This window comes from Melozone crissalis, unplaced genomic scaffold, assembly GCF_028551555.1.
Source record: "Melozone crissalis strain CALT ecotype California unplaced genomic scaffold, PUWL_Pcris_2 ptg000018l_1, whole genome shotgun sequence".
NCBI classification, from domain to species: Eukaryota; Metazoa; Chordata; class Aves; order Passeriformes; family Passerellidae; genus Melozone; species Melozone crissalis.
Genome location: NW_026535796.1, coordinates 31,503,227 through 31,515,135, shown reverse-complemented (window position 1 = coordinate 31,515,135; position 11,909 = coordinate 31,503,227). Strand labels below are relative to the sequence as shown.

General features: G+C 43.8%; 1 protein-coding gene across 1 annotated transcript; it reads left to right on the top strand.

Moving 5' to 3' along the window:
* Positions 1 to 6,236: 6,236 nt before the first annotated feature.
* SPTSSA (serine palmitoyltransferase small subunit A) lies at positions 6,237 to 10,845 on the top strand. Its single transcript, XM_054275546.1, has 2 exons — positions 6,237 to 6,389; positions 9,569 to 10,845. The coding sequence occupies exons 1-2, from the start codon at positions 6,287 to 6,289 to the stop codon at positions 9,670 to 9,672; spliced, it is 207 nt and encodes a 68-aa protein (XP_054131521.1). The 5' UTR covers positions 6,237 to 6,286; the 3' UTR covers positions 9,673 to 10,845.
* Positions 10,846 to 11,909: the final 1,064 nt, after the last annotated feature.

Sequence of the window (11,909 nt, the reverse complement as noted above, 5' to 3'; positions counted from 1 at the left end):
TTGGTTATTTTCTAGCAAGGGATAAACAACATTCAGTCAGAATGTTTGATGTCAATAGGCTGTTGTTCTTGGTAGGTTTGCACACGTGGTCTGTGTTATGGTTTTACCCTGGCTGGCAACTAGGCCACACAACTGCTTGCTCACTCCCCTCCACCCCCTCCCCCAGTGGGGAGGAAAATTTGGACCTGCAGATGCACAGCAAGAGGAGCCCACACTAAAGCAGGTGTTCTGATAAAACTTGTGACCCTGTGGCAGGCCCACGTTGGAGCAGGCTGTGCCTGAAGGACTGCACTCTGGAAAAATGACCCACAAAGGAACATTTTTGGAAGAAGTGTTGCCTGTGGGATGCATTCACGTTAGAGGAGTTAGTGGAGTACTGTCTCCTGTGGGAGGTACCTCACACTGGAGCAGGGGAAGGACTTCTGGACCAGTGGCAGGAACAATGGGTGATGAACTGACCAAAACCCCCATTCCCTGTCTCCCTGCACTTCTGGTGGGAGAGGAAGTAGAGCCCAAGAAGCAGGGTGAGTTAGGGAAAATTAAGATTTATTGTACTCATTATCCTGCTCTGATTTTGTTAGTAATACATTCAGGTAATGCTCCCAAGTTCAGTGTGATTTGCCCATGATGGTATTCGGTGAGTGAGCTCTCCCAATACTTAAGTCATGGACCTTTGTGTGTGTTTCCTCTGTCCATTTGCAGAGGGGAGAGACAGCAGCTTTGCTGGGCACCCGGTATCCAGGCAGGTCAATCCACCACAACACAACTGCTCACCACCTGCTGACCCAGAGCCAGCTTGTCCTTGACCAGTGATCATCTGCCTTCCAGGTAACTCCCCCAGTTTATACACTGGGCATGATATTCCAGGGTATGGAATATCCCTTTGCTCACTTGTCCTGACGAGGCTCCCTCCTAGTTTTTTGTGGCGCTCCTCACTGGCAGAGCATGAGACACTGAAAAGTCCTTGACTTATCCTAAGTGCCTCTTAGTGTTTTGCCAGTGAGCAGGGTCAGAAACACAGACACAAACACCAATTTAAGGAACAGTGTAATTTACTATAATGCAAAACTACAAAGAATCACAAAAGGATAGGCTATGCAATGCACATAATCCTTAGCAAAGAATTACAAAAGGAGAAGATAAGCAATGCACCTAATTGTTACTATGGAAGAATGCCTACAGTGATTAAGATACATCACTAGTTACCCTGTTACTTGACCATCTGAGTCCTCAAAACATCAGCTGTGGGGAGAAGCTGTCACAGCCAAGGACTGGAGAACCATGCCCGGTAACAGAGCTCCAGTGGTGTGTCCACCTTGCAGGCATCCAGGCTCCCTGACTTTGCTGTGAAAGTAGCCCAGATTGTATGCTGTTAAACAAACAAGCTGACATAATTTCTAATTTCATTCTTCTATTGGCTTTTCCCTAAAGCCTCACCTGTGGGATCTCAGCACATTGGCCCTGATGTGCAGAGACACCGAGATAACCCTTGGGGGGCTCGGAGGTCCTGGAATGTTGCCAGAAGTGTCTGGTGGCTGGACTTTGATCCTGCACAGGAGACGACACCTGTATGAGGATGGGAGGATCACACTGGGATAAATGGTGAAGGGATAGGTTAATTATAGAGTGAAACACAGGTTTTAGAATTTCGGTACAGGGGGGTCTAGAGAAGTAAGATGGAGGAATTGGGGCGTGTCCTGTTCTTCTTCTTCTTCTTCTTGGCCTCCATCTTCTGTGGTGGTGGTGGCACTTTGGGATTGGTTCTTACTAAAAGTGCACTTGTCAATAAGGGTGAAAAGCATTGGGGAAAATAGGTAAATATCTTATACGTAGTTTTGGGTATAAAGATAAGTGACTGCCCCGAAGGCAGACAGTGTGTCCATGGCTGGCGTGCTGTGCAGACCTCTGTCGGGCCGAGAGAAAATCTTGTAGATAAACACTAATAAACACTGAAGACCGAGAAAAAACCTGAAGACTCTTTTCGTCCTTTGGAGCGCGGGCTGTCCCAAGGCCTTCCCGAGCCTTTCCAGGCCATCAAAAACAGCCGAGAACGGGACACTCATCAGGACTCCAGGAGGAACCAAGGGAGTTGTCTTCAATCCTATACACCCCTAGTAAGGCATTCCCAGGTTTCTAGATATGGAAAGGTTTGCAAATAAATGAATACATATAACAGTACTTTTATATAGATAACTTTTGGCTGGACTGTTCACCTAGAGGTTAACTTTGGCTCAGGGGCTGTTGTTTAGACTGTAGTAGTTAACATAGCAACAACCAAAACATCCTGGTGTTCATGAGAACATTATTCTCAGACTAAATCCAAGTTACTGACAAGAATATGAACTCCGTCCCTGTAGGGGGATAGAACATAAGTAAATAAAGGTAGTACAGAAAGTAAACAAGTAAACTTACCCCCCTAAAGAGTTGCAGCTGAGCCAATTACTAAGGATTAGGAGCAGGCCTGATGTTAACAGGCCACAGCTGTAGGCAATCAGAAGAGTGCTATGAAAGAGTGGATCGGTTGGCTGAGGGGAGGACAAGGAGGAGTCAGTGCCTGGAGGAGCTGCCTGCAAGAAACATCAAGGAGGTATGAAACTCTAGCAATATGGAACCCTTGCAATGTAATGACAATAGAACTCTTGCACTATAACAACAACACGTCCCAGCCAAAACCAGGACACTGATGAAGAATTGTCGTGATATTTGGATTTTTGGTTCATTAAGATCTCAAAAAAAAGAGACTTTTCTTTATACTGATTGGAAGATGAGCTTATATTGGTTTTGCTGGCATAGACTGTTCTGCCACTGATCAGGTAAATCAACATGCCTAGTAATGCCTAGTAACACAGCTAAATGTTATACATATAAATATGTGTTGCAGTGTGTTTTTATTTTGCAGGTTGTTGTTTGATTTGTTGTTTGGTAGTTTTTTGGACCTTTTTTCCCCCTGCTTTTAGAGTGACACAGCCTTGTTTTGTTATTCAATTGAGCCAGGTGTTGGTTTATCTCTTCGCTACTTAGCTACTTTTCTGCCAAATTTCAAACCCCTTCCTCCCACATCCAGTTGTTGACCCCTCCTGTCCCAAGCAGTTTTTAACCCTTGTATCCCTTGCCCTTGTGTTCCACCCCCAGTGCTTTTGATTAGTTGAACATTGTGTCCTCCCTTGAGACCTGCCCCCCTTTATAAGCTGTTGGTTGCCCCAGCTCATGCCTGGGACCCTGAGGCTCGGGGAGTGTAACATCAAATAAAGGAACCCAGTGCCACCCCAGGCCCGAGCTGCTGCTGTGGCCTTTTTGTTCTGCGTTGTGCCTCCACTGGTAGCTGGGATCCTGCAGAGCCCTGAAAGAGGGGGACTGTCCTCACCCCACTGTCACCATCTAGCCGGAAGGTGTGACAAATATGTATATTTACATACATGTAGTAGAAGAAAGTACTGGATTTATTGTTGTTTTTCCTTTTGATGATACATTTTAAGAAGAAATTCACAGTCAGATCTATTACCATAAAACTAGTTTGCTTTTTCTGTTTATTTAGTACATTTACAGCTTCCTTATGGAAGCACAAAGAGCTTCTGTACTTGGTATTTATGTCTATGAAGCCACTGTATTGTTAATTCTGGATTCTTCTCTGTCTTCATTCAGGTGTGTGCCCTAGAGGCAAACTCTTACTTTTTATTTGTAGCATCTCTTATAGCCAGATATTTTTTTAACTGTACTTTAAACAAGGGTCTGTGAAAAAAAATCTCATCTTTGTGTTTTTTCTTGTTATAGTACTAGGAATAACTAGTTATATGTGCTTTAAGGAATTGTCAGAAATATTTGAATTTAGAAGGTAGAAACCTGAATAACATCTTTTGTGCCATTGATTATAGTAACTATTTGGTTACCTTTTGTAGTCCCTGATGTGGTATTTTACTGATCTACACAGTCATTCTATACTGTTACATGAGATTAGGAAGAAATAAAAATGCTGGTTCTTCTGTCAGGATTACATAAGAAAAACACAGAATTACTATTCTCAAATCAGCAGAAACAACCTCTGCTTGATGAAGTAGAGAACTGTTGATGCAGCTGCTGAACCTGTGGTTGGTCAGTATGATGTGCCTTCCTCTGCATATGCAACCTGGGAACAAAATGGAGCTCTACTGATTCTGAGGCTTGGGGGATGCGTGAGACAAGATTTCAATCTCATCTTTGCTGTTGAATGTAGGTACATTGAGACTCAAGAGTGAAATATCTAACTTGCAGTATCAGATAGCTGTGGGATAAATTCTTACTGTGTGCCACGAGCCAAGAGGTGTACACAGGAAATTTTGAATATATGAAGAACTGTTTCTTGGTAGAAGTGTGGAGGAATACTTGTAATAGGTAATATGGACTGTGCTCTGGAGCATGCTGGCCTTGATTTACTTCTCTTTGCATTCCAGATGAAACAGAAAGGCTCTCTGTAGTGCCAGGTTAAGGATGTTTGCATTGACCTGCTGGAAACATGAGCATGTGAGAATGTAGTTCAAGGGCTCAAGTGTTGATGCAGGTGGTATCAGGAAAAACAATTACATGATGACAGTCCCTAAGCAGGGGTAGAATGGAGCTGGTGAAGGAGGGGAAACTGTACAGAGGAATAATGTCTATTTCCATAAGGGGCTAACTAGCAAAAAAACTCTCATGAGTATGCACCATACCAAAAAAGTGTAAGGGGCCACCTACCTGGTGGGTTAGGATAGGTGTACAAGACTGTAAAGCTGGCATGCCTCTAGGTATTACCTTTCCTCTCATCCCAGGTCCTTAATTTTGCTTGCCTTACCACTTGAATTGCAGAGCATCTTGTTAGGAATCACAGGAACAGAGAGGACTGGACCCCTGTGCTCCATGTTGATACCCTTCCTGCAGCTTTGAATGGGAATAATGCTTTAGTTATTGAACTTGTCCTTGAACTTTGGGCATGTTTATACAGAAAGGCACCTTTCATGATTACCAGTTTACTCAAGCAGCAACACCAACACAGGACTCCTCCAGCAGAGACTGCAACAAGCAACAGCAGACTTGGATAGTGGCCACAGCTCCCATAGGCAGTTATGTCAGGGTAGTAATCTCCTCGTGTTCAAATAAATCTCCATAGATAAGGTGTATCTAAATGTCTTCAGGGTGAATCAAATCCTACTTCAAATTCTGCCACACAAAATAGTACACTCTTTAGTTTTCTTTGCCAGCTGCTTTTCTTTTCCAGTTATCTCCTGGTCCTGTAGTTGTATTTTGCAGCTGTATAAGTAACTCAAAAGTGCATTCTCCTACGGTTGTACTTCCTTATTTTTCATTGTATAAATAGCACAGGTGAAGGTAGGGGTGGGACAGCTACAAGGACAGAATCACATCGCTCAGTGACATAATTGTAAATTGATTTACTAAGCAGAGTAAGTAAAGTGAGTCAATTCCAGTTTCTGCTCTGTGCTGTGCACACTTGGAATGTGTGGTCTGGACTACTGGCCTGGACGCAGGGCCTGGAAGTTGCAGCACGCGCTCTGCTCATTCAAGGTGCCTGATGATTGTGCACATCCCCTTCCAGCGGGTTTGCAAACCGTGCCTTCCACAGTGCCAGCATCAACTGCCAGGGGCCTTCCTAACCACACAGTCCCAAACCAGTCTCTGGGAATCTCTGGTTTCTGGCTGCCACTGCCTTAGGGTAGCGCAACGTTAGGAACAGTCACGGTAAACAGCTGATTCATCACCTCTTAGGTATTCATATGGATTAATCTCGTCAAGGCTGGCCTGTCTTAAGGTCGCATTTATCTGAGCCACGTTTTTGGGTGGGTTTTACCCTCTGACAACTGAACGAAGTTGAAGAATCGTGCAGATCATTTTTAATATGTCTTCCTTAGGCCCTGCCAAGCACTGGCTTTGGCCCTTTGGCGATTCCCAGAACGTCAATTCAGATTAAACAGGATGAGAGAAAGTAGGTTGCAGCACCATCTCCTCGGTGTGACTCGGGCCGGGAGGTTACCAGCTCCAGGGTCAGCCGTATAATTTAATCAGATCGGGCCCGATGTCGGCGTTCAGCGGGGAGAACAGGGAAGCGGTGCGCGTCCCTGCCGTTCTCCCCGCTCCGGGAGCGCCCCGCGCCAGCCGCACAGGCCGCGGCGCCAGCCGCACAGGCCGCGGCGCCTCCTCGCCGCCGGCCGCGGCCGCCCGGGCCCGGGGCGGGGCCGGGGGAGGGCGGTCCCGGCAGCGCCGCTCCCGCCTCCGCTCGGCCTGGGCCCGGCGCGGGGCCGCTGGCGGGCGGGGGAGCGCCATGGCGCTGGGCTCGGCGTGGAAGCAGATGTCGTGGCTGTACTACCAGTACCTGCTGGTCACCGCGCTCTACATGCTGGAGCCCTGGGAGCGCACCGTCTTCAGTATCCTTCTGCCGGCCGGGCCTGGCGGGGCGGGTGCGAGTGCGGGGCCGGGGCTGCCCCGCTCCCTGCCGCGCTGTGTCCGGCGGCGGCTCCGGGGCTGCCCCGAGGCCGCCGGGCGGGTGTGGCGGCTCCGCCGGCCCTGCGCGGAGCTCGGGGAGCGCCAGGGCCGGGGTCCTGCTGGGGGCGCTGCCGCCGGCGGGGCTTGCTGGGGGCGGCGGAGAGTCGGGCCGGGAGGGGAGCGGGGCCGGGGGCAGCCGGCCTGAGGCGCCGAGCGCGGCCGGAGGAGCGGCAGCCTCCGCCTGGGACCGAGGCTTGACCTCCCCTTGCTAGCGGGGACTCAGCTCCTCACCATAACAAACTAACATCCTGCCCGGGCTGGGAGTAAACCTCGCTGGGAATAAACCGGCATGTTTCACATGCTGTGTCCGGGCGTCGGGCAGCCCAGTCAGTTTCTTGTCCGGCATAAATTTATATGTTTGGATTTACGGCATTTGTGGCTTTTGCACTGAAATCCCGACCTTTCTGTTAAGGATAAGTGTCTTTAATGATTTCTTTTGTATTTTGCCTAGAGGAAAGTAAATGTGCACGCTGCAAGACCTTGCAAACCTAGGCTTTCATGCTGCTTTGTCACGTGGCTTTTATTACGTGGCTGTTTAATCCTCGAGCTGATAAGTTTGCTTGGCTGTTTTACAGTGGAAGAACTTGACAGATGCTCATGTAAAGGCGTCTCTATAAAGACTGTTTATAGGTTTGCTCCTTTACCTGGCCCTTTCGTACAGGCAGTGCATTTTCTTAAGTATTGCTGTGGCATCACAAGTATTTTTCTCTGTTTTTTTTGTTCTTGACTTAAAATGATGTCGCAATATGAGTGACCGTGAGCCATCTCCAGTTAATGCTGAGCGATAGAGAGAGAAATTAATTAAAACATGAACATAGAGATGGGTATAAGCAGTAGCAAGAAGCTGCTTTTGCTGAGATTCTGCTTAGTTTTGTAAAGAAACTCACATTTCTTATGTAAAAGCGGTTGCCCAAGTTACAGCAGTGTGATCAGTCTCTTTTTTCCTGTCTCTAGTCAGTAGAAATGGCGATTACTGGAAAAGAGAAGTAGTATGTTTTATAGACTTACTGTGCACAATTGTGCAGGTAGGGGCTCTTATGTTGTATTCTGTGTTAATGTACCTTCTTCCTTTTATGCCATGCCTGTATCCCTGAGAAAATCTAATTTTTGTTTTCCTTGCAATTATATTAGTCTTGAGTACTTTTTTTTCGTTTTTACCTTGTGCGAAATAGTTAAGTAAATGAAAGCGTGTGGATGTTTATTTTCATAAGATGTTCATATTGTAATTTCCACATAAGGTACAAATGTAAAGAGTGGCACAAACATCACTTCTGATGTCAGATCAGCAAAGATGTTTTTTGTCCCCAAGCTGGATGCTTTGGCCGTAGGTGGGTCATGGCTGGCGCTGTATGGATGCAGTGCGGGCACAGTGGCCTTGGGAACTGATGGTGCGTGGCTGTGCTACAGTATCAGAAGCGAGCACTGATATGGAAATGTGGATTTATGGCCTGACCTTCATTTTAGTATCTCACTGTATAATCCTCTGGGACTATAAATACACCAGGCAGCTCCAGTAGGTGCACTCATAGCTGTGCTGTGCCGCGGGCGAGTTGGGCGTGGAGCGCATGTTACGCCTGTGCTGTGCAGGCTTGGTCGCACAGAGCACGCACAGCTCCTCGGGTTTCACCTGTGGAAACTGAGTGCTGCTGTCTGGCCTTATCATGCTTGTTAATCTCCAGTGTGTTTTACAGTGTTTGGGGCTAAGTTTACTGAATCTCTGCAGGCAGTTGGATGGAATCAACGGATTTATTTTATTCATTTTGTGTTGCCTTGTCAAGGCTGACCTAGAACAGAGGCTAGACAGAGTCAAAGAATAAAGCAGATATTTATTAAAAGGCCTCAATGGATACACCTTGGGCAGTACAAGAGCCCAGCCAGGGCTACACCCAAGATGAACCCAAAATGGCCACAAAAGGGACAACCATTCAAAAGAGAGGTCTCTCACTTTTATAAGTTTTGCTCCATTAGCATATTGGAGTTAATTGTCCAGTTATAGCTTTAGTTTATGAAGTCCCATCCTTCTTGTTTTTCTCTCTTCAGTCCACATTGTTTATGCCTGAAATTTGGATCAGTTGTCCTTGGTCCCAAGCTAGAAAAGGAATTGTTTTGTCTAGCTACTCTGTGAAGAGAGCTTACCATCCCTTGATATGAAGCTCAGAACTACACACAAAAGCAGTGCAGAATCTAAAAAATATAAAACCTAAAACCTAAGGCATTTTTCCCCCCCTTCTTTTTTTTGGGGGGGGGGGGGGGCTTTCCTGTCTCTTGTGATGCCAAAATTTGTTTAGGTAAAACTTCAAAAGCCCTAGAGGTTCTCTGAAGTCCAACTGTACATGTACTTTATAAGCTATTGTCTCAGTTCTCTATATACGTTTTACAAAAGCTCCCTGGTATGAGTTCAGCTAATAAAGTGGTTATCTGCAGATTTTTTAGCAGATAGCTTCACATGAAGTTTATTTTGCAGCACAACCTCCTATAGTAAAGCACTAATGAGTGTGTTTATTTAAGTACACACCTTGCCTCAAAACTATGCTGATGCTCTGAGGCATTGTGAGTGAAGTAGTTAGAAAGCATCTTATGCTGTCTGCTTAAAAAGGCAGTCATCCACAAATAAGAATGGTGTTGCTCTTATTCAGTAAAGCTGCTCATATTATTGTAGTTTTGTTTTTTATTTTTATGGTGGTTGATTTTTTTCTGTTTGGCTGAATGAGACTGGCTTCTGCAAGACTTGCTCAACATCTGAGAAGATGAATGTGAAAACGTGTGTTTTCTCAGTGCCCATTTTCTGTTCTCCATCACACTTCCCATGCTCTCGTCTGTCCTCCTGTGTCACTGACAAGGCAGTGGGGAACTTGCAAGGCATCCTTTGCAGTTCAGCTGATTGCTTCTACTGGCATTCGGGTTTTCAGTGTTCAGGCTTGTAATTGCTGAATACAGTTGATTGTGTCTGTTTCAGAAACATAATGTTATAAGATAGTAACAACAAAAGTTTTAATGCTGTAGTTTGTGATGTCTTCTGTGGTTTCTGTTTCAAGAGCTTTTTTCCTCAACTGTAGTTCAGATTCCATGCTAGTTTCCATTGTTGGAATGGCACTGTACACAGGTTATGTGTTCATGCCTCAGCACATCATGGCAATATTGCACTACTTTGAAATTGTGCAGTGATGAAGAACATGTTTTCAAGAAGTAACCGGGCTTTGAAATCTGGTCTACAAAGAAGAATGAACCTCTCAGTTTTACCAAGATTTCTACTGATGTCTGAAAGACACAATAATGACTCTGAAGACTAGGAAATGAGATGCGTAGAGCAGGGACGTGAGATGTCCCCTGTGTTGTGTTCATTCCCTTTAATTTTACAAGATATGCCCTTGTATAGTAGTTTTGTCTACTTTAACATTGTGATTGTACTTTGATATCAGTATTTTCTTAACTTTGTGACAGTTTCAATATTGCACTGTGAAAGCTTTTCTTAATTGTACTTTTGAGTAAATCTTAATTGCCTTCTATTTTTAATCAGAAAGTCATCTTATTAAATGGGGCTTAAAGCTTTTGCTATTGTATGGTATGTATTTGCCTGGATATTTCTATTAATGCATTTTGTAAGAAAATACATCTAGATTCATATTAGAGACATGGATATATTCGTCTAATCCTATTTACAAAAGCTAGTTTGTATGACTGAACTCAGGTGTACTGTTCGCTGTCCAAACTTTGTTCAACAGTATATTTGTGCATATCACCTAAATTTGGAATCAGCAGTTATTTCAAGTTTCTGTATTCTACCTGTGGGAGGAGGGAGGGGGAGATGAGGCATTGAAGCAGAGTGAAGACTGCATTCATTATGTTTTTTAGTAGTGCTGTGGTTCTGGGCTCTGGGTGGGGGGGAAATGGACTTTTCTTTACTGGCAGTGGCCCACATATGGCTTTGGGATAGCACTTTAAACCAACCATTTTTCTAGCTACCAATTCACTTTTACAGGATGCTTTATTATGTTCCAGTGGCTATGGTTTCTGCTGGTTTTCACTCAACAGTGTAACTACGTCTAGGTTTTCAAGGAGTTTTCTATTGCTGCTAGTGTTCCAAACATGTTTTCGCTACAAACGACCAAAACATAGGGATTTTCAAGGGACTTGAGTTACAACTACAGCAATAAGTAGCTGAATACTTGGCTGAAGTCCTGTCTTTTTTTTAATAGGGATTTTTTTCAGTTTTGTATTCTGAAATGTAAGAGGGTAACAACTTAACTTTGCTAAGTGGACAATTTTTTTGTTGTTGTTGTTTAAAAAATAAAAGTTAAAAAGCAGAGCTTTGATGCAAAACTTTCTTGGAGAAGTTAATCTGTTTCCGAGTGCTTGCTTTTCTCAGAACTTCCCTAAAGTGACACTTGACCAAAGAACTGTGATTTTAATGGCCCAATAATCAGTACTGTGACATCTTTTATGCAACATCTGTTGACATCAGAAATTGTAGATTTACAGTATCTATAGGGATATTGTCTTTCAGATTATTTCATTTTCTCAAATGTGTACTCGTGAGAAGAGAGTGTTTTTCCCTGTATTTAAACTTCATATGTATTTGATTAAAAACCCTGCTGTTGTTTTGGGAACTAAAAACAGTGAGCCTTAAACTTCTTAGGTGAACCTGAGATTTCCTGAAGTTGGTAGGAGTCTCCCTCTAATTCAGTGCTTTCACTTCTTAATAACTGGGCAACAAAACATGGATAGGTTTCTGGGATTGTGTTTTTTGTTATTTTTTGTGGTGTTTTACTGTGGTTTTATTTAAATGTATCCAGAGTTGTATGTGCACGTTATAAGTGTATACATGGAGATATTGATAAGTTAATGTACTCGTTTTGAAGTAACATAGCATAAATCCAGTCTCTCTGTGAATTAAATCAATACTTGATTGTGATGTTTTTTTGCAAACTACTACCATGGTTGATAACCTCTTTTCCAGCAGTAGATAATGTTATTTGTATGAGGGTGAGAAAATCCCTTCTGTGTGGTGGCATTAGGAATGTTAAGCATGATTTTTTAATTGTAAAATACTTTTTAAAAGGCCTTTGGTATACTGACTTTTATTAGCTGCTTTTTGTTGAGAAAAAAAAGAGTAACCATAATTTTCCACTTACTTGCCTTATGTTGGCTTGATTGATTCCATACTTAAATTCAATTTGCTAATTTGAGTACAGTCTTTTTCAGTATTTCTTTTAGTATAAATCAAGAATCTATTAGTCTTGGACAGTTCTTTTTAGGTTCTGAATACTTTATTAAAGATGGAGTAATTTCATTAATAAAATATGTGTTTGCTGAAGTTTAAATTTCTAGAAGAAAGTTTTTGCAGTGTGTCCTTTTGTTTAGGTTGAGCTAGTGAAGAAACAGTTCAACTGGTAATAATTGCA

Excerpts from the sequence above, each read along its gene's own strand:
- SPTSSA (XM_054275546.1), top strand. The coding sequence starts at position 6,287 with ATGGCGCTGGGCTCGGCGTGGAAGCAGATGTCGTGGCTGTACTACCAG. Across the intron at positions 6,390-9,568 it reads CTGGGAGCGCACCGTCTTCA|ATTCCATGCTAGTTTCCATT; the intron begins GTATCCTTCTGC and ends ACTGTAGTTCAG.